The 24015-nt window shown below is 43.0% G+C and overlaps 1 protein-coding gene across 1 annotated transcript in view; it reads right to left on the reverse strand.

Moving 5' to 3' along the window:
• The window catches only part of PSMD11 (proteasome 26S subunit, non-ATPase 11), a 430446-nt gene extending 418106 nt beyond the window's left edge, over positions 1 to 12340 (reverse strand). Inside the window, exon 1 of the mRNA XM_069237974.1 lies at positions 12024 to 12340. Coding sequence (XP_069094075.1) covers positions 12024 to 12114 — 91 coding nt within the window. The 5' untranslated portion in view covers positions 12115 to 12340. The remainder of the gene's footprint in view (positions 1 to 12023) is intronic.
• Positions 12341 to 24015: the final 11675 nt, after the last annotated feature.

Below are 24015 nucleotides of genomic sequence, written 5' to 3' on the forward strand. Positions count from 1 at the left end.
GCCTCCCCGAATATGCCTCAGCATCCCAGTCCAAGCTAGTACTCTGCCTTGTAGAACATCTGCCAGAAGCACGGCCTTTATCATCATGTGGTACAGGCTCAAGTCAGCCGAAAGGAATACCTTAAACCACAACATCTGACTGGAAATTAACAAAACCCATTCAGCAACAGGGAAATTTCTCAGAGATTCTGTTGACTAACTTGGACTTGCTCAGTTATGGTCCACATCACCGTCATTAAAAAAAGACAATAGGCTTAATGTTAAGACTAGTCTCATCATTAGAGGACAAGGCTTCCCTCACCAAACGCACCCACTCACGGATGGTTCTAAATAGTTATATGCAGCTAAACCCACAAGCGTCCCAGAGTGATGCTTTCAATAGTAGAATCAAGGGATCATTACTAAAATACCACCCAGGTGCCCTTCCGAACAACACACATGCAGCACCCTGACGAAGGAAAGCAGGCAAAATTATTATTATTGCTCTTATCTTGTAATGATTTTAATGAATCAAAACAATAAAGTTTTTACTTACTTGACAGATCGGATGGACAATGTTTTTATATACAAGTTAATACTAATTTGGGCAAATCAGTATGATGCAGTGGTAATCCAGGGTATGCAGTCAGCTCAGAGCACTGCAACCCTAACTACTCCTTTATTGCTCCACTATTTGTTTATGATTACAGGGTGTCTGATAGGCCGGGGCAACATTTAAATTACTCTGACATAGCTTCAGGAATTTGACATGTGCCTGTTAAATATAAATCACAAAATGATACCAGTAACACACTTTGGCTAACTATGAACAGCTCGCAGTAAAGATTTACTGTGAGGAAACAAAAACAAAAGCTGTTTGCTAAGCTCTTGTTTAAATGCATCCTCGCACTAAAAATTGACATTAAATGGTGAATTTGCATTTCTTGTAACTACAGGTAATTGTCAATTTTTGTGTAATTACACTAAAGTAAATTGTGTGAATTTCTCACACCCAAAACAGTTTTAATTTGGTGTGTTAGTGCCATAAAAGCAAAGCATTTTTTTTATGCTACAAAAACTTCCTGCTCTACAACTGGTTAGCAAGTGTCATGTCTTAACTCTTCCGTAACCAAACTTTCAAGTAAAGTGCCCCAGTCATGAGAGTAAGTGATAGCGTTAGGTGAAAAAACTTGTATTCACACACAACTAACACAAACCTTTGCTATTACCACAGCTGCATTAGTCAAAAACTGATTTACTTAAGATGAATCTCTTAACTAGAACTATGTAACTAAGTTAAATTCTCCACTTCTTTTGTAAAGTTATACAGGGATGTTGATTTATTAACCTCAGCCTTATGAAGATGCAGCTTAGTATTCTGTGCTGCGCAAGAGCCACATCCAGTATAAAGTGCAACTGGTCCATGTTTGCCATTTGACTGAAGCTGTAAATCAACCTCGGCCAACCAGACCTGAAAATAAACATGTGAGTGATTTTTGTGTTATGCGAAACAATTACCTCGATCCAAACAAAGAACGTTAGAACTGGCAGGGTGTAGCTTGGTCAGTAAGACTAGGGGGAGTGAACTTCACATTTTCTAACAATCACACTGACATATAATCTTAACATACGACAAGCAGGGCGAATGAGACTGCTTAAGGGGCGGGTTAAAAAAAAGAGGAATGGCATTGGTAAGGGTACTATGTGAGAGAAAAGACAATATTTTGTAAAAGAACCAACATTTTTGAAGACTTTCATAAAAGAAGGAGTTTTTGTCTGTGTATATGTAAAGATCCCTGGTGAAATCCAACAGACCCCTACCTCACCATAACCAACTGAAAGAACTTGTACCCAACTATTTATCAGAAAATGCATTTATTAGGGGGGTGTAATATCCCAAACACCCCCCTGAAGCTACATCCCTAGGAGCTGCCCCTAAAAGTCTGTACAGCACACGTTGGCAATCTTACTCCGATTTCAGTTTCAACCACAGAGGGATATACAGTATTTGCATGACAACTCATTTAAAATATGTTCAGCAAATTAAGGAATTGTTGCTGAGGTCATTGCACAACCTGCGGGTAGAAGGTTCAAATCCATATTTAGTCCTTTGCATTCCTCACCATGTTTTGGGAGCTGTACCATTATAAAGATGTGATGAGAGGTTCTACAAAAAGACAGCACAGTTCACACTAGTTTAAATTTATGGAATGGTAAGTCAAATCTGATAAGACATAGTAGACCAAAGGCACCCTGAAGAGCATTCAATCTCCAATGTATATGTGCTATGAGCTGTAGATCTATCATCTCTAAACTACATTGCCCATTTTACATAGCTTAGGCTGGGTATGGCTCTCACTGAGAAGGTGGCAATGGTAGATCAAGAACAAGTTAACTTTGGTAGCCATCTTTCTGGTATATACTCCACCTACCTGTAGATTCTTCACATTCTGAAAGTCCTCAGGCACCAGACTAGTCCCAGAAACTTTAATATCCTCCTCCTGTGCCGGAAGGTGGCTTTTGGCCCAACTTTAACATTAGTTACCACTCCAGAAATTACCTCAAAGGAATCATATAGCTCTAACCCAGCACCCAGATGTCATTTCATTGTCCATTTTTGCCAAGACCTTAGAGGCAGAGGTGAATTCAACAGTGGTTATACAGTGCAACAATGCAATATAGAACCTTATAAATGCGATAACTGCAACCATTCTGCTTATCAGGGAGGCCTCTGCAATTTAAGAGTATTCACCAGAAAGATTAATTATCAAAGTATTTCATTTTTCTGATGGATACTTCAGCCTAACAACTCCCTATTTTAAGAATAGATACCATACCAATGCCCTCCAAGGTGGTGTGTCTAGGGAGTAGTCAAACCAGAAAGTCCCATGAAACGAAATGAGCAAAATGACCATCCCTTCGCACTTCAAAATCCACTAATACTTGGTGAACATGTGAAATGAAGTCCATATCTCCACACTGCATATTTCTGTGTTAGGTATTCCCCTATAAAATGTGAAGAAGTCAACTTTGTTGTAGCACTGCATGCCCTGAAGAAATCTGGAGGTTCCTTTTAAGCAACAGCATAACAGATCTTAATACAGGCACAATCCATTTGGACAGAGCTATTCAGCTCCTTTTAATTTCACAGAGTTCGGTGCTTGAGGGCACAGTTCGGCACCTGAAGCACTGATCACAACAGAAAACGTATCACTGGAAAGGGAAATTCTCCCCTCCCCAATGCTACCTTTCAAAATGGATCTATGTTGGTGGAATCACTGCAGGTGGGAAATCCCCCAAGAAGGGATCAACCCAAGGGATGCCAGGAAAATTGAAAGGTTGGGGGAGGGGGTCCTAGGTAGCCCATAGGGCAGGGTGCTATGTAATTAAAGGCAAGACATGTACTTTCATGCTTTACATGCCCTGGAAGTGACAAACTCCCAAATTCGATTTTTCACTACTATGAGGCCTACCCCTCTCATAGGACAACAAAGGGGATTCCTCATTACATTTAATAAGCTAGAATTCCTAAATGAGAAGATGTAGATACGTCACATTTAGCGCATATAGAATTGTAATAATAAATCCTCTAACAGTAAAGTCGGATTTATTGTTACAGTTTTGAAAGATGACACTTTCAGAAAGTTGACATTTTCCTGCTCCTAGACCTGTGTGCCTGCAGCCTGTCTCTGATTGCATGTCTGGGTGGGTGATAGCTCTGCTTTGTGTATTCCCTTTAGACAGCCACATACAATGGGAGCTTAGGAGTGACTTGATGGGCCCTCCACATCCTAATGGGCCATCCGTGGCAGGATGGGAGAGAGGAGCTGGACCCAGCTTCACACTTACACTGAATAGGCTGTGTCCTGTCCACACACAAAGGGCTGTATACCCCTCTGTAGTAAGTCTGGAGCCAGGACATCTGTGCACTTCAAACACCCTTCTATGAAGTCTCTCCTACTTCAAAGGCACCACTAGGTATAAGAACTGGACCTCAAATCCCAGCTACTCAGTACACTTCTGGTCCTGTGGATACTCTGCCAGGAAGAAGGTCTGCTGTGTTGCTGAAGAACTGCGACTCTGCTGGACTGCTGCTCTGAAAGAACTTCTTGCTTGCTGTGCTGGCCTCCTTTCCTGAGTGAGAAGGACTGGACCAACATTACTTGAACCCAACACCCAGAGTGACTCCAAGGACCAGCTGACTGGTATCCGGTTTTCTGAAGTCTCGGAAACATAAAAGACTTCCAACTCACCTTCAACAGCACCTGCAATGTGCTATCCAAGTCTGCCCTGCCACATGGTGCAAACCCAGTACTGGACCCTTGGAAGTAGGTTTAAAGTGCTGCTCTAGCAGAATCCATGCATTGCAGTTGACGGAGGGACGAAGAACTGGTGCATCTCCTCCACATCACGGTCATTGCGAGGATCGCAGCCTGCATGGCACATCGACTCCATTCTTGACGCATCACCTCTGAGGCTCAGTACCAACACAACGCCTTCCTTTGTGGACCAGTGACGAAGCATCGCTGCACCTACAGCCTGCATCTAGTCTTTGACGGCAACACAACTAAAGTACTTTGCAGCAGGCCAAGGCTGGTCCATGCAGCCGACCCGTCCTCAATCGTGGTCGGCCTCAATTTTTTACTTTGTGCCAGTCCAGTGCAACCAAATGTTCATGATTGGCTCGTATTGCTTCTAAGTGCTATTCTACACTTTAATCTTTAAAAATTCATAACGTTGGTTCTATTTGAATTTTTTTTAGTTTTTTTTTCTTCCTTTTAATAAGCCAGTCCACACCACCCACCGCTAGAATCACCAAGTATTTCAGTCCCTGATTCTGCTACCCCCCCCCTCCCCAACCACCACCAAGGGAGGGAAAGATATTTTTTTGGGGGGGCGGGCAGATTTACCCCAAATGGTAGACAGCAGGGATTATTTAAATTTACCAAAAAAAAAAAAAAGTTGGTCTGGCCCACCCTCACCTGGGCTGTTATATATTTACAAAAAGAATTGGGCAAAGGACAACTTGCCCAGGCATCAGGCCTTACCAGCTACCCTAAGCCCAAGCAATCTTTCTTACCCCAATTGTGGCCTTCAGGATGTAGAAAACCCATCTAATGCCAGGGATAGATTTAAAAAAAAAAAAAAAACAATGGTTGGGGCTGGCTGGCATGTGGCCATATGCAAAATGCTTCTCTGCTCATCCCACCCCCTCTTACAGCATACAGTCCGGATACTGCAGCTATCTCCAAGACAAAAGCACTTCCATTTTTTTTCATCTAGTGTGGACTAGGGCACCAGGGAAAAGAATTCAGAAAAGGAATGGGGTGTGATGCTGGACCATCTTGTCATTGGGCCCAAGACTTAGGCACCAGCCACACGTCAGAGGCGACCAAGTAAGGGTTTGGCCTCTCTCCATCGGCTTAGTGTCAAATTAGATAGCAATTGATCTCCTGAAGGAAGGCTGAAACCGCTTTACAGGCAGTTCTGGAGAGGATAACAGTGGCTGTCTGGCCTGTCTGTCCAGCTCATACAATACAGCAGGAACTGATTTGGCTGCTGGACTGGTTGAGAAAGCCGGCACTGACAAAAAGACAACCTTTTGATAAACAGCAAAACTTGCAGCCTTGGCTGCGAAATTTGACAGGCAGGGGATGCGAAACCTGAACACCAAGCCGTGACCGGACCCCATTTAAATCTTTTGACAAAGTCTTTCACTCAGGTCTAGACTTTGGCTCACTTTGCACTCTCCGGAGCTGTATTAATATTCATACAGGCTTATTATTCCACAAAAATGAGTCAGCATTTCACCCTCCAAGTAAGGTAGGTCACCTTCGACACAGACAAGGATGACCTCAGATTCTGTTTACCACTACATAGAAGAAATCACATCTTGGATGAAGGAAACAAGCCTTTTCTTTTTAGCAATCAGAGTACGTTAATGCACTGCTGCCATGTTTGCCAAAACCATCACAAGACAAAAAAATACAGTGCAGATGCCCAAGACGGGCTAGCATCATCCATGAATCTGATGCCCTGGGTATAAATATTCATATATCTTCAGCAGGGCTTGCCATCTTACTTCCTTAACCTGGTGCCTTACAGTGGATTTAATATTGAAACCACACAATTTTACTGGATGCTATTTAACAAATTGGTTCATGCTCGCACTTGCATTGTACTAGAATGACAATCCGTGACGGATTCAGACCCATGCAAATTGTCTCAATACTAGACCCAGAGTCACTAGAACTTGACATAACGTATGCCAGCTGCAACTCATCCAAGCCCTAAAACTTCCTCAAAAAGCTCCAATACAGCCCCAGCTGCGCCCAGAACGGTATAAAGTGCCAAAATAAACAAATGCCTGTCTATCCACACTTTTATTAGAATCGATAACAGGGACAAAACTCTACCACTATAATTCACTAGACAAATTCTTGAAGGAAGTGTATGGTCTGATACCGGATAAATTAAATCATTTTCAGAATAAACCACGAAAAAAGCGCTCTTCCTCAACCACAACAGCACAATCTTTGCTCATCCCCTTACGAGAAAACATTTTGTAAATAGAAGCATAGGTTTTTGAAAGCTTTAAAAGTAGTTGGCGAATGTAGAACACTCAATTATAAAATATCTACAACTAGGAACACTAGATAGGAATCCTAGAAAAATATATACACATACAATGCATTTATGCCATCTCTGAAAACATTCAGTGTGTAAATGTACAATTATTTGTATCACTCCCATGGGTCCACAGAGGAAAATTAATTCACACTTCAGCGGCACCTAACCTTAAATTCAATGTGTGGCAGAACATTCATGAATATATGTCGATTTAAAATGTGCATACTATAAACTGAATAGTCTACTAGCGATTAAATACATGAGTGCACCAATTTTCTAAGCTAAGTCACACGCTTAAGATTTGTACTTGTGGTATAGAAATGCCACAAATACTTCTGCAGCAGCACACTGGCTCGCTGAGAAATCGTAGTAGCAAATAAAAAACGTGGACCACTTATCTTGGCAAGTTATGGACTTCCAAACACAGGTCCGAGGTCACGAAAACAAAGACGTCGCCAAACATTCTGTCTAGTATCTTTACTGGTCCTCTGTCGGTGTATGTTTTGAGTGGCCACGAAGACCTCGAATTCCTGTAGACTGCCACAAAAGCTGTAACTTCCAAACACTTGAGCAAGTAAAAAAGTAACCCAAACGGAGGACACGCTACACTAAGGTCTGAAGTTGGCTTGTTAAATGAGTTTGCTAAATCTCAGCATACCTAAGATTTGTTTGCCAAAAGTACAATAAAACGTAGGCCACAACCATGATTGCCACAAGCGCCCCACCACTGTATTAACAGTCCAGAAGAAGAAGCATCCTATGTGTTAGGCAAGTGTAAACGCAAATAATGCTCGTTATTGAGAGGCGACACCAGCACATCTCATCAAGGTTGCTATATTAACTGAACGGTGCAATATTTTAGAAGTGTTGTTCTACTTTAAACATTACGGTTCCGTCAACTGTTTCCGTCTCAGCAGAGAGGTCAGGCATTTACGAGTCAGAGAGCACGGAAGTCCGCTACAGCCTTGCGGATCAGATGTGCCCTCTTTTCCACCGCCTCACTCACATTCCTAACAGAATTACTGTCCCTGCCGTTGAAAAATCTCTCTACGGCAACAGATCGTGTTCGTCAGCGTGTCTGTGCTGGGCTCTCCCGCCTCACATGATAAGAGGCAGAGACTGGGGTTAGAGTTAGTGGTATTGAGCATGTACTTTTGAAGCGGACAGGGAGTTCCCTTCTAAGGTCTACCTACAGTAGGTATTACTTAACTGTAAAGCTCGGATAGTTCACGGACCATCCTTATTTACAAGCAGTTTAAACTCAGATTAACTTTTTGCAAAAATCGCTCCGAAACAACCACGAAGGATAGCGTTTACGTGCTGCCTTTACCGTTATACACAACAAAGAGCTCCTACATTCTGCAATGTCGACTTCAACACTACAAGCCATCAACCAACGATCTAAGTCACATAACATACAAAGCGACATATTAGTATCTTAGCAACGCAGGCAGAGCACTGGGATTTATTCTAAATACTGCATATTTATAAAACGCAACCTAACAATGAGATCCATACATCAAAAGCTCAGTGCAAATAGAAAGGACGAGGCTACACCGCTCACGCACTTTAAAGAGCATCGCGGGACAGGTGAGAGTGGTGGAATGCAAGAGAATGGCTTACTCTTGGGCATGCCTCCAATTAACTGCTTACACTATTAAGGCTGCAAGGCAAGAGACACAGTCACACCACTTTAAAGCCAGCAACCGTACCAGTATCTGCGCATACTTCACTTAATTGCATATTCGCAACCACTGTGTCCAGTGCGTTGGCGGCACCAGAGATTCTCGTGTGTGTGTGTCGTTAAGAGGCTGCATGTTGTATACAGAAATCCTACCCTCAACCACTAAATTCCAAAAACAATACACTTTGGGTGCACGTCAACTTTACGGGGGCCTTCTAGCGCAATTCGGATTCGCTAACCATTAAAATGTATTTGGCAAACAAGCATCTCAGATTTTCCTAAAACGATACTTTACAATTAAGCTCTTTGCTCCCTACCTACAAGCAACAGGTGCAGAATGCGACTCTAATCGCTCAAGAGTGAATGCCTAGCCTGATACGTTCAAAGACAAAACATACGTGGCACATCAACCTGACCAGAGACCACCCAGCAGCGTGAGGACTGTAACAAGAAGCTTCATTAGGTAAAAGGGAGAGGCCAATGTCCATTCAGGTTGCTTTCGAAGGAGGAGTTTTAAAGCGAGAGACTAAACTGCATTTATTTACATATTTATATGAGCCATCAGTGATGGCCAAATACCCAGTCTTCTCACATCCAGCCAGCTGGGGAGAAAAAGAAAAACTAACGCACTTTTACACGGCCTTTTTTGGTCATGTCTCAACTACTGTTTAATTGTAATGATTATATTGTTCATGCTAAGTATAGGCAAAGTTAGGTCCATGAATCTGCTCAACTTCTGTGAAGGACTCCCCCCACTGCTTCACTCAACCTGAAATACGGTCTCCTATGACCCCTATACCTACTTTTGCAAATGGGTACGGCAATCCATCCACCCTCCTGCACTGTATTTAAACACTCGGGGTATTTGTCAGATATCGGTATCTTTCAATTTTACAGATTTATTTCACTGCAATTGCCTTCATAACAATTCTGATGCTAAATGTGTGCCTCTTTCAGGGTTGTTCTCTAGGCTATCTCTTGAGGTAGGGTTTGTAAACGTGGTCCCCTGAACTGAATAACCCACTGGCAGGCACCTCACGACTTGGTTTTAAAGCAAGTACTTTTGCCTCCCAGTTAAACTTTTCCAAATCCTCACCAACCTAGCCCAGCTCCCACTTACGGGTCGCTGGATGACAAACTAACAACATTGCTTATTTCAATGCATTTCACTCAAGAAAACAAAAGCTATACCTACACAGGTGTCACGCTATTCTGAATTCGAATTTCATAACAGAATTAGAAAGCATTTTGCATTATAAACGTAATATTGGGGCCGGAATTAAGGTAATTGTTCTTCATGGGATACCCCCAACCCCATACACAAACATCCCACAAAAAAACTGAACTTCCAACTCGTAGGGAATTAGTGTCGTGGTCACCAGATCCTTCCTTATACACTGGACAAAGGTCATATTCGCATGGTACCTTGAGGGAATGTAACACCATGAAAAGAGGCTACAAGATTGAACCCCAAAAACAGTGACTTTAAACGACAGCTGTCATTATACTAAAGGGCACAAACGTGTAATCTGTTATACTGCAGCCTCCACACAAAATTGCTACTAGGCGCATGCTTTGTGTAGGGAGCTTCGAAACAATAGTACGTAACTACGTTAAAAGGAATGTCCCTGAATGGATACCACACTTCCCTAATCACAAAATATGTAAACTTCAAAAAGGCTGTCACCAACACTATATGGACTTTTTAGGCTCATGTCAAATAGTACTTTGTTATGCTACTTACCCCCAGGCAGCTAAAAAGTAATGTAAACTGTTAAATCACTGGTAGAGTACGCCGTGTATGATAGATCATAAACTGCCAAGTGCACCTCCTTCTACGTAAACGTATGTCAGTTTTCGACTGAACATAGTTCAGTAATTCCTTTTTGACTGACCTTATACTGATAAAATAATCCACTGGCAAAATCTATACATCAAATCGACAAGACCGCATGCTATTATGTATCAAGATATCAAAATAGAAAAATGTAAAGCATAAGTAATGCCGCGAAGCATCAAAATATACTCCAATAAGAATTACGTTGTGAAATTAAAAGAAAAGCCGAGTGTAGAATGAAAAGTGAGTAAAAGCAATACTGATTAATAATAAAGTGTAATACCTTTATGCAAGGGCTATTAAGACTATTTAAGTTAACTGTGTATTTCTAGGTAGTAGTAACATTGTTCAATGTATCCTTATGTTGTGCAAAGTAAAATCATTTCTAATACAGAATAGATATTCTTTTGTAATCAACTGAACCTTTATTCAATACAGCTAAGTTGATTAAGGGACAACTGTCATTTAGAGTGGTACAAAACAGGAGAAGCACCGTTATATAAACAAGCAAGTGTGATGATGCCAGTAAAACCTGGACAGAGACATGGCCTCATATATTGGGTAGACCAATAGATGTGTTTTAATATCTGTCATAACCAAAGTCATATTCCCTATTTGGAGCACAAAAATTCAAGATCACTAATAAAAAAGAGAGGATACCGGCCTGCCCCAACTTTTTCCCATACAAGTCCGTTACCATGGACTCCTACCATCACGGTGCTGAAGGTAAGGAGTCGACAGTCTTCACAAATAACTTATGTCTACAAGATCTGCGAATGGCAGGCCTGTGTCTCACTCTCCCGGGAATATGGTCAATATTTTATAGGCCCGTGACTGTGCACTTCTGGACTTCCAGCGACACATTGAATAGCCTGGTGTTCCCGCCTACTGTCGGCAACACACACCAACCGCGAACACCTGAACGTTCCTATGCTCTAAGAATTCTGCCTATAAGGCGTGTTAAACCCATATTTCAAACACTACACCCCTCCCGCCACCAAGATCTCTACACCTATTTTATTGTTTGGAGAGGCAGATCATTACAGGTGTCTCCCGGTAGACCTAATTACCAGGAAAAGAAAACGGTACTCCAAACTTCAAACTGGCTACAGAGGCAACCCACTAGATTTACCCCGTTCCCACTGACAAAATGTACATCCCAGGCTGCTATGGGCACTCGTTATGAGATAAAGAACCTAAAAATAATACGTGTCACACCTTATGACACCAGCCCATAGGTCGGCGTTATGGTGGCATCAGCTTGCTAAGAAGTATCCGTGTGCTAGCCTCTATCTCTCAACCGTAGTTCCTGGGTTGCCACAGAAGATCAACTGTGCTGGACTCCTGTCATCAGCCCTCAATGTTCTTCCGCATCTCTGCCGAACATCTGCCTTAATAGGGGCACAGGAGCAGCGCCTGTGAACAACAGTGTGACGGCCACACCTAGCTACTACTCCGAGAATCAGGAACAGGTTGTAGCCCAACTTAGAGAGCTGTACTCCCTCTTACATAAACGTCTATGTATTGGAAATACATTCTGAAGCCCACCCCGAACACAAGGCGAAACTTCCTAGCAGCCAATAAAATTCAGATGTACTCGCAGGTGTGCTTTTCACAGGCTCAAGCACAGTTAGTGCCTTCAGCATGCCCCGAGGCCAGGCGTTCTGTCACTATGCTGCCCCTACAGAAAATGCGGAGGGCGGGCAAACACAGAACTTAGCACCGGTAGGACCTATAATGACTGTAGCCAAAGTAAGTCTCAGCCTCACCAGTCTTCACAGCTTATCCCGGCCTAGCCGGCACGGTGAGTCAGCAGCGAGTGACAGTGCAGCCCTCCACCCTCGGCAACCACACACAAGATAGTGCCGGCATGAGCCCACAATGGCCTCTCACCGATAGAATGCAGGATATCGATGCTCGCGTCACGGTCCGTGCTGAGCAAGGTCTGCGCCCGCTGGAACTCCACTACCGCCGCGGCCGCCATCTTCCACTCACTCAGTCAGCACCAGCCTCCGCACAGCCAGGCGACCGGAAATGCGTACCGGAAGTACCTACGCCGGCCTGTCAGACGAGGTGCGCTGTGATTCGAAGTCCTGCAGCACTGTGAAGGGCGCTCCGAGCTCTGAAACAATTAGACTTCCCCACCAACTGCATCCTTCGTGGTCGCCGTGCTTGGGGTGCGTACCCTAATCATTCTACAAGGGTAGATCAGAAATCCAGCGCCTTTTCACACACAAGATGGCCGCTAGTTTTTTCTGATCTTCGATCTAGTGTTTGTGGTGTATGACGGGAAACTGATGGACATTAAAATGGGACTACCATGACAAAGCCTCTGAAAACGAGTGAGACATTCACTAGCCGCCGTGAAAGAAAGTTCAATTCTAATGATACACACATACCAACACATTTGATTTAGGTGGGAGAACGGCTTCCCATAATCAATGACTTTATTGTAGCTGTCTCAGAATATGTTATCCATTTCAGTATTCATGAATGGGGAAAATACATTCGCCTGACTATTTTTCAAAATCTCCCGTTTTTTTACTTCAAAATATTGGTATGTATGATAAGGACACAGAAGTGAGGGTTTTGCACAGCTTTATTCAATGTATTTAGCATCAGTGCAAAGTATCTTTTGCATCACTAAAGGTAAACACTACATTTCCCAAGAGTCATAGGAGAAATAAATTGCAACAAAATAACTTAACAGTCCCCCAATCACGATAATCAGTCCATAAAATTGTTCTCTGCAGGATTCATAGCCTTATCTTTCTTCTTGCAAGAAATCTAGATTTCCCTAGCTACAAAGAAGGAAAGTCTTCATTCTATTAAGTAAACCAAGGGGAATATAACGTGTTTCTTTCTTCACTTTATAAATTAAAGCAGTCATTTAAAAATCCATATCTTTAATAATATAAACTACATTCTCAGAAACCTATGGGAAAGAAGCATACAAACAGTCTGTGCATCAGATAACAGTTGCCTTCATATTCCCTCATGACCTCCTTTCCATTTTCACTAAAGACAAGCATTTGCAATGCAACGGGTCTCGCGTTTGCTCATGTTAGAGCTGATCGTGTTGTAAACTCCTAACCCGACTTTTCATCTATCAGCAAAAGTGCTTTTATGTATGTAACCCGAAAAAGTGAAATTAACTGTGTAAAGCGTTCGACTTCTGCCAAGCGAAATCGCGCTAGGAAAATAGAGAAAAAGTAGTCCACGATCTGACAGAAAACAGCGAGCCTCGCATGTTTTCTGTACTTGGTCGCTGCGCTCGAGGAGGGCTAACCACTGGAAAAGGCATGACGTGTGCATGCCTTCCACTAATGAAAGCAAGCAGATTTTACTAGGCAAGCCCACGAACCAATCAAACACACTGACGTGATGTCGACAGGGCTCCGAGCCCTTCTCTAATAACTAAAGCGTCTCGCTGCGATACGCATGCGCGAGCACATGCAACGCAGGTCCGACCCTAAAAATACAGGGTCCCTACATAAATATGGAGAGGGATTCAGGGAAATCTACAATAAGTAAACAGTGCATCACTCTCCTATTAATTCAATAAAGCAAATTATTCTCAAACAAAGGCCTAAGTAACAATCAAACATTTATTAATCCAAACACAAGTATATGTGTGTATATATATGTATATATATATATATATACATCATTATTTAAAACTATACAGTTTCTAAACTAAATAAGCAACCCCTATCCCCCCAACAACTCTCACACAGATGGCCTTCACACCTACACATATAGGTTAACACACAAACGACAATAGACTAATGACCACAAATACAATCTACATATAGACAAAGACCAGACACCGGAAAAACAAATAATTACAGGCACAACGATATTTTACAACTGAAAAATATCAATCATCACAAATTTAAATGTCAAATAAATGATGAATTAAGACATCACACCTCTGTATATATGATTAGTAATTTCTCTCCAATAATACGCTTTAGATCAGTCCATTGCACGAATGCAGTAATTAATATCACAAAGATACATGCTGATAACAAGGCACATAAATTCAAACTCTTATGGCTACATCCAATGAATCTTTAGATGCAGCTTCTCATCAACCAAGTTACTTCTTCAATGAATTAATTGTTGCTAAAGCCGGTGCGTCTTTCTATACAAGTTCTCAAAAACAAGATGGCTTCATCAATCAGTCAATCCTCCTTGCTGCCAGATGATAGATGATCCTTTTTCCCATAATCAATCATCAGAAATGCCGGAACTGCCTTTTTTTCCCTTAATCAATCATCAGAAATGCCGGAACTGCCGACGCGCGTTTCGGTGGACTTATGCTTTTAAATAAGTTCATGATACTCACGGCCACCTTCATCAGGGCACTCAATCCAATATTGCACAATGCGTCATCTTTTTAATTCTGATGGTAGTCAAACAGGTCCAAGAACAAAAAAACTCCAAAGCTTCAAAAGTCTTCTGAAAAATCGAATGAGCTCCTCTGTGCGAGCATACATTTCTGTCTATTACATGAGGGAATAAAAGAAAATCTGTCACCTAGCTCTCTAATTAATGTCAATAGTCATACTATAAATCTGAACTGCAGCATCCACATTACTAATTTATTTAATTAATGTCAGCCACCTATGAGAAATGCTTTTACTAATAGGTTATTATAAGACATCAAAATCTGCGAAACCATGGCTGCTCATGGAAACATTTAGTACGCATGTCTTCATACTGCATAAAGCGCATCATATCCACTAACAGAAACTTTATTACTTGCTTCGAATACCTAAATTCCTTCTGGGCTGAGTAATGATTCTCATCCTTTCAAAGTTCCTAGGCGGGATATTCTTCATCTCCATGTCCCTAATAGAACTGAAACTTTCCTTTTCAGTAACAAGAAAATTTTATATTTTATGTCAGGACCAGAGGCGAGGATTATACATGTTCAAGCATACTTACCACCATTGGTGCAGCATTGAAAATCAGTTTAAAATAGAATTTCCTGAAGGTTTATTCCGCAGACAAATCTGCAGCATTCATAATATCTTCCAGTCTGCCTTGAACTGTGATCGCCTTTGAGGCCATTGCCCCACTCATTGACTGTGCTCAAAATCTCATTACCTCTCTCCTAGCTTCTAGCACAACACTTTTTACCCACCTGGTAAAAGAAGGCAAAGCCACCACATTAAGGGGCTTCCGCGCCACAATGTGTAAAGGCATTTGACCTGCTGTTCTTACCTCTGCCGCCACGACTTCATAAGCCTTAATGCACCTGATCACATATAAGTTAGATTTATCACTGAAGGCCAGATAAGATACTTTTTTTGATCCCCTAGACACAGTAAATGTCACTTCTTCTGGTGTGAACATAATCCCTGAGATATCGAACACCCTGATGTCAGAAACCCTTTGACAGGAATCTAAATACAGTAGCATTTCTAATTTTGTAGATAATTCCTTCCTGTTCAAAACTTCACCCTCCAGCCAATTTAAAAAGATTCGTAGTACCCTATTGAAGTCCCAAAGACCAGAGCACCTGGATTCCGGGAGCCTAGCCAAATGAACATCTTTCATTAGTTTACAAGCACATGGCTGATCTACAGCCATCTCGTTAATAGGGCTATAACCTGCAGAGGTTGCTGACCTGGATATATTCACTGTTCTGCAAGCAAGTCCAGAGTGAGCTCTCTCCATCAGGAAATTCAAGACATGAACAATTCCTGCCCCAATGCGATCCAGATGTCTCTTCAGACACCAACCAGACCATTGTCTCCATGCTGAGCAGTATCTTTTCATGGTGCCTGTTTGTTAAAGACTGCTGCAACCTCTGAAAGTCTAATTCTGTTATCAGGCCCAGAGAGGCCCAAAGATCATTCTCCCATTCCAGGCTCCCATGTGATCCAACCACCATTGTATCTCTGTCTTGGCTTCCTGTAACTGGGTGACAAGCTCCAAATAGGTCATACCTGTCCTTATGTGGGATGCTTTGAGCCTCTGTAATTCCCTATAGTGAGAGGGCCAGGAAAGACACCTTGTATTGCCGAACACAGTAAACCTACTAACATGGCCAGTTGTCGTAGAGATATCCTGTCTCTTCTCATGACTTTCTTTAGTTCTTTCCTGATATTCAATATCCTGTTTTCTGGAAGACTCAACATAGCCTTTGTCGAGTCTATTACAAAATCCAATGACATAGTTTGCTTGGGTATAAAATCTGATTTCTCTCCATTGTTAACAAAGCCTGAATCTCGCAGAAGCATAATAGTTATGCTCAAGTCGGAGGTCAAATGCTGGTAGCATTGGTCCATCAGGAAGATGTTGTCCAGGTATATTATTAGCCTGATACCCCTCATCCTTAGATACTCCACCACTGGTCAAAGCAGCTTGATAAAGCACCATGGTGCTGACAAAAGGTCGAATGGAAGTGCTTGAAACTCATACATTTCCTCCCTCCAAGAAATTGGAGGAATTTTCTCTGCAGGGCATAAATGAAAATAGTCAGATAAGCGTCTTTTAAAACTAATTGTACCATCCAATCCCCATAAATCAGAATGTCTCTCAGTTGCTGTATATATTCCATCATGAAGTGGCAATATACCAGCTACTTGTTGAATTCCTTTAGATTTATGACCAGCCTGAAGCCTTTGTCTTTTTTCTTCACTAAGAATAGATTGCTCAAGGAAACTTTTGGGTGGAGCACTGACCTGCAAACCACTCTTCTGTCAAGCATTTCTGGCACCTCCATTTCTATAAAACTCATTTCCAGTGGTGAGAAACTCAGCGGTCTGGGACGGTTGGCCTGTTCCAGAGTCCCTTAGAATTATATGTATAAACCTTTGATCAATTCCTATACCCATGTACCAGAGAAGATCTCCCTCAATTTACGTGTAAACCATCTTAGCTTCTCCCTAACTTGTAATTTTTACCAGAGTTCCCTCTGGGGGCGTTTGTGCCACCTCTGCTTTCCCTGCTGCCCTTGCCACTTCTGCATTATCTAGACAGGAAGAAGGTGACTGCCTGGCATCCATCCTACCAGCCATTGTTTCTCCTTCCTTGTCTTCTATAGGAGCCTTGCTAATAGGGTCAGACGGAGGAATGGCCCCTGCCTCTTCCTCCACAAAGAAAACCTTTCTATGAAAAATCTTTTTAATTGGTGTCTGTGCTTTGTCCAATGCCGAGAAGGTGTATACACATTTGCTTCACTACTTCACGAAAGGTTCTCCAAAGAGGTTTCCTTGGCCTATGGCTCTTGCTTCTGCTGATGCCAGGTCACAGAGTTTGGGATCTATTTTAATGAGGAGGGACCTGTGTTCTTTAGCTGACAGAGCACAATTCGCTTTGCCTTGGAGGCACATCGCCCTTTGTGCCCATCCTGACACTATCTCCAGTGACGTTGGGGTACCTGAGGGCTTTGGCTTTTCCACCAACTCAATGATTTTTGTTTGAGGGCTCACATTATCAAGGAGTTTATCCTGACAGGCCCTACACAAACAGTGATTTCCTTCCTTGGGATTTTTCATATACTTTCCAGAGAAAGTATACATTTTCAGGTAAATTTCTGGAGTCACTCTTACTATACCCTCCAAAGAAGGTCCAAGACATTCCACCTGCAGGAGTGCCCATCCGTCTTTCTTTAAGGAGTGTTGGATCTTTTTTGCCATATAGTCATCCACCTCGTGATCTGGGATCTAATCCAAGGACCTACGATGATATGTGCAGTCGCCATGGCCTTCTACACCCCGGCTCCTCCTCAGAGGATCCCTATTCATTGTCGGTGTCACCCTCCCCTAATGTGGGAAATCCTAATTTAGGATCGATGCTAGGGTTGATGTCATCATCAGATTTCCCAGGGATTACTGTTAGAGTGTGCACACACACTTATGAAGCACATCACACAGTTTTTCGAAGCCTTCCCAGTGCCATGCATCATGTTTAGCAGCATTCTGTGTCTGTCTTTTAGGTTGGTCGCCAGAGCCCGTCCCTCGGTTTTTATTGCCTCCCCAAAGAATTTGGGTGGATGTTCCTTCCATATTGTGATCTGCTCACTAACATGGTTAAGGGCCAATAAAATAGCTGGATTATTGGCTCCATCCACCACTGCCAGGAGGGGCTGCTCTGTAGAGGGCCATTCCTCCTCCTTTCAATCAAGATATTGGGAGTATTTATGGTCCCTGAATGACTCCATTCACTGAGGGTGGGAGCACCACAGGGTGTAATACTGTGCCCCTGAATCCTCTAATTCATCATCTGCTGCACAATTTGCAGATTTTAATTAAAAATAATATTTATAGCTCAGACAGATCAAAAGTTACTAAAACACAGCAACATGCATTCCTGTGCAGTTCGCAAATTTTGACTAGTCAATTTTCGGTAGCATATTGCTTTTATTTGAATATCATAGTGGTATTAATGATCTGAAGCCTGTGTTTGGACAGTGTTAACATAGGTAAATATGGTAAAACAATGAAGTAATTTTGTCACAAAATGTGCCCTATTATGATGCATAGTTTGTCATTTCTTGCAGCATAATTTATTCTAATTTCCCACATATTTTGGCCCTCTCCTGCCGCATAATTCCATTGGCCTGGGTTATATGATGAAAAGTAAAGAAGCAACGTTGACAGAAGCAGATCATCGGTTCCACAATACTTTCATAAATGGCCTTACATTTGCATCATAAATAATCTGTAAATTGTAATGGACTTGCTTACTCTCAATGTCTTATCTTCTAGGAGGGAAGAAACTTCTATCTATGATTCAGGGGTGGATAATCCTTATCAGAATTCAAACTTTCCTTCTCAATAGCCAGGAAATTTCACTTTCTATGTCAGGACCGGGGGCATGGATTATCCATGTTGAAAGCCTACTTAACACCAAAGAAACTGCCTCTGAAATGGGTTTGAAGTAGACTTCTTAAAGGTCGGTTCTGACAACCAAGCTGCAACATTCATGATGTCTTTCAGCCTTCCTCCTATTGCTACAGCTTTGGGTGCCATCGTACCACTTATTTAATGTGCCCCAAAAGAATTATGTCTATGCCTGCTTCCTGCATTACGAATCTTACCCACCTGGCAATGGAGGGAAACAAAACCAGTTTCTTCATGGAGGTCAGACGTTGTCTTTCGCACAGTGGCCTTACCGCCGCTGTCATATTCTCAAAGGTCTTCATGTATGGAACCACGCACAGTTTTGACTTATCTTCGAAAGATGGGTAATAATTGGATTTGGTAGTTGATTTGGTACTCCTGGCAATAGTAACTGTGACACCATCCAGTGTGAACATACACCCAGAACTATCTAGTGCCCTGAAATCGGACATTCTGTGGCACAATACTGCCAAAAGAGCATGGTCAATTTCACAGACAGCTCCTTTCTAGATTGAAGCTCATTGTTTTGCCAAGACAGAAGTGAGTTTAAAACCTTCTTCACATCCCATAGGCCAGTGTACCCAGGCTTCAGAGGATTGGATAATCATATGCTTCCCATGAGTTGGCTCACCCAAGGGTGCTCCCCCATCTAGGTTTTATTTGCTTCGGCGGGTACAGCAGAGATAGCCTATCTGACGGTATTCATAGTTCTATAGGCTACATCTGTTGCCACGTGTATTGCTTTCACTTAAACTAAGAGGACACAATGGCAAAAGAATGCAGCACCCTTAGTCTGAACAATTAACTTATTAAGACATTTCCCAAATATCAAATAAAGGTCAAAGAAATATATAAGAATAAGCATATAACTCAAGTGCAACAGAACATGTGCATATACAAAGATAAATGCATATATCAAGTGGTAAAGACTTAAAAAGAATTGTGCAATGCATCAACAGAGCATGTATACATGAGCTAAATAATCAAGATTTAAAATACTTCACCAATTGAGTTGAAGTCATCATCCTCGCCAGCGCGGCAGAGGGAGCCCTCAGATCAGTCAGGCAGGAGACCAGATCAGGATCACAAATCAGATTCTGGGCAACATTATCATTCCACAGACGAGCTCCTGTCTGAGCGCCAAATCTCCCCACCTTTTCCACCTTAAAACACCTCAAGAAAAGAGGTCTAGGCCCCCCTCCCCTCTGTTATGAAACTAAACACTGTCTGTACTTCATCTGCCTCGAAAACACAGATAGAAGCTGGCCTGTTTCACAATGTTTGTTCTGAGACAGATTCGTACATTCCTCTGATAAAAACAGTTTCAGCCTTGTAAACTCTTATTGAGTCTGCATCCTACATAGTATGTTCCAGCACTGTCCGACTTTTCACTGGTGAAGAGAAAAAACAACTTCTGTGAGGAAAAACACCTGTGCTGCCCTGCAACTGCTGCAGGACACAAAATGGAATCACTCAAACAAGATGAAGTTGATGGTCAAATGATGGTCAAATCTAAATAGCATCACACCACCTTTTACAACAAAAAAATTGATATGCGGTCTCTTTCTGGCCCTAAAGGAACCCAGACATTTCTACATTCCCCAACTACACCATTTCCTCCAGGCTGACTAATGTGTCGACTGTGCTTCCATCCTAAGCTCATTGGATGAATTCAGCAGTGATTTCTGAAGTTCCCTGGTCCATCCAGAATCCCCTGAAATCTTCCATGCCATCATCCTGCGATGGCCCTCCCGGGCCAGCAGTGTAACTGAACCCTGCAATCTGTCAAGGTGTCCAGTCAGACTGTTAACGCTATTGGGGCCTTCAATGATAGTTCGAACAGGTCAGGAACCACACCTGTTATCTCTAAACTGGAGTCACCAGGATCATGTCTGCTCTCTGTCCTCTCACTTGAGCTGAAACTCTGGCTATCATGTCAAATGGGGAAGGGCATAATTCTGAGTCCTCAACTAATATTATAGACTCCGAGTCTGGTCTCCAGGTGAAGTAGTCCAGCTGCTGATTGTTGGTCCTGTATATGAAAAGATTAATTGTGCAAGGTCCCTAACTGGCCATCAGTGCTTCAAATACACCATCGTTCAGTCTTCAGTCGCTGGAGTCCCATCTGAACCTGGAGTTACAATCAGCTATCTCATTCTGTTGGCCTAGCAAATACTCCACCATAACTGATATTTGTTTTTCCACACAGAAATGACGGAAATCCTTTCTCCAGTTTTGTTAAGCTCCTGGACCTAGTGTCCCCCCGCACTGTTGATATAGCTTACTGCTCACACATTGTCCAACTTCAGGTGTACACAACAAGATAACTTGTCCATTGTAAGGGATCTGACTGCAAACAATCCTGCGAGAAGCACCTAGCAGGTAATGTGGAACTGTAGTTCCTCTTCTAGCCATACCATGGGGATGTCCCCACAGTTTGCTCTTCAGCCCCATCAGCTCTATGATCATATCTGAGGAGGTTCAAAGGAACGTATTTCTGTTCCATGCCTCCTTGTGATCAGGCCACCACTAGATATCCGTTCTGACTTCTGAGGCTAACTGGATGAGATCTGAGAATCTCACACCCTCTTGAGATGGTTTACCTTCAACTTATGTAGATCTGTGTAGTGTAGAGGTTCCGGAAAGATGGCCTGAATGGACGATGATAAGAGTCCTACCACTGTGGTCATTTACCTGAGGGAAATTCTGTCTCTTTGTAGGACGGTCTGGAGTTCTTTCTTGATGGCTGTCATCTTCCTCTCTGGAGGTTTCAGGGTAGCCTTCACTGTGCTTAGGGTAGCCTTTTTCCCCCTTTTCATTCCACCCTTGTTGCTTGTGTTCGGTGGCATCCAGTGGTTTAAGCTGCAGAGCAGCAGTGTTTTTTAAATTAATTTAGAACTGCTTTTTAATTGCTAGTTTGCGCTAGTAGTGCTATATCTTTTTATCTCTTCGCATTACGGGGTCGTGTTATCACTCTTGGGTACAGGGATACTAACTTTATTTTCTGCCCAGAACGGTTGCCATTCTTATTCCTGCCTTTTGTGCCACTAACACCTGACATTTTGGGCACCAGCTGGTTGCGCTGCCTGCCGCCTCCCTGACCCCATATAAGGGTCACTATGCAGCAGATGGGTGCAGCGGGCATGCCAAATGCCTGCCAAAAGCAAGCCCGTCTGTGCCCGGCTGGAACCAAAGTCCCGGGATGCTGCCCATCCAAGCCTATAGAAGATAGTATTCTCAGCTAGCCAACTCTATGTTCTTAGAAATCCTATTTCTGATTTCTGCTGACACTCCTTTGACCTTTGGTTTCCGTCCTGGTCCTTCAACAAGTGTTCATGGACCCCTCAGCCTGAAACCTTGCAGCCTCAAAGGAAGCACAATGGGTCTGCTGGCAAGCTCTTGTTTGTTAACTGTCGGTCCCTACCCGCCCACAAACTAAATATTCATTCATTATTAAGCGACTATGCCCCAGAGGCATTATTCTTGACAGAAACCTGGCTCCATGAGGAATGCTCCCCAGTTATTGCCCTGCCGCATCCTCATGGCTACCTAATAAGCCGGTTAGATAGGACATATACCAAGTGGTGGGGGATCGCCATTATCTATAAGGATTCCATGAAATGCTCTTCGAAGCCTCTGCCGATTCCTGGCTGTGAAAGCATGTCTTTCTCTCTCGCAGTGAACCCTACATTCACCCTTTCTGGAGTGTTAATCTGTCGCCCTCCAGATCCTCATGACCAGTTCATTCAAGCCCTTCCAGAACTGGTCGACGACCTAGTTTGCGGTAAACCCAACTTTACCCTTTTTGGGGACTTTAATATTCATGTGGATGAGGCAAGCAATGCCTCCCCCAAAACTCTTCTTGCGGTGCTGGACCTTATTCAGCTGGTCAGTGGCCCTAGGCATACTAAGGGTCACACCATTGATCTTGTGTTTAGCAACATTTCAGATCTATCAGCTCGGACTTCTCTTCCCCTGTTATGGTCTAACCATTTTTTAATTATGCTCATGCTCTCCATCCTCTCTGTTGCTACACCTTTGCAGGCAAAAAAGCAAACCGGATGTCGCTGGCCCAAGCTTTAATCTCAGAGACTGGACCTCCACTCCTGAAAATTCTAGACCTAACCTTTCTAATCACACCATAAGTTTGGCAGATAAATTTAATGAGTGAATCTCCAACTCTCTAGACATCGTGCTACCAGTAAAAATCATCACCAGGGGGGTATGTCAGAAAAAATCCCCATGGTTCAATCCACAGCTGCTGCTGCTAAAAAAGGAGTGTAAACGCCCCCAAAAAAGGTGGAGAAAAACATATAATAATTCCTCTAAACTTGAATATAGGAAAGCGGTTAGAATCTTTCATGCAGAAATAAAGTCCACACAGGTATTGTATTATGCTTCTAAAATAGAACAGTCTTCTAATTCTCACAAATATTTTTTTGTAATCTTTAAAGAGATTATTCAGTCATCTTCTCATACTGATCTCATGGAGGCTTCTAAGGAACAGAGCAATAATATGGCCTGTCTCTTTCAATAGAAGATACTAATATTTACTCAGCCTTTCCAGACAAGGCTGGTTGGTGGGCGTCTTGCCCACTGGTTCTGGAGGGGGCATCGTGCCCTGTGCTCTTGATCCTGGGGAGTGCAAGGTCACAGTCTCTCAGGTGGGTGTCATACCCACAGGATTTGCAGGGGGCCGGCCGCACAGCAGCCATGGAGGCAGGACAACATACCGTCCGCCGGCGGTGACGGCTGCTCAGTGGTGGAAGTGGTGCTGCTGCTGCTGGTTGGGGGAAGCTCCAGCCCATCCCCTGCAGCCTCGGATGGCTGCACACTGGTGGTGGTGCTGCTGCTACCACTGGTGGGGGGAAGCTCCAGCCCATCCCCTGCAGCCTCAGATGGCTGCCCACCGGTGGTGGTGGTGCTACTGCCGCTGGTAGGGGGAAGCTCCAGCCCATCCACTGCAGCCTCGGGTGGCTGCACAACCATGGTTGGTGGTGGGGGCTCTGTCAGAGTTCCTTCCC

Source organism: Pleurodeles waltl, chromosome 6 (genome assembly GCF_031143425.1).
Source record: "Pleurodeles waltl isolate 20211129_DDA chromosome 6, aPleWal1.hap1.20221129, whole genome shotgun sequence".
In the NCBI taxonomy this organism is placed as follows: Eukaryota; Metazoa; Chordata; class Amphibia; order Caudata; family Salamandridae; genus Pleurodeles; species Pleurodeles waltl.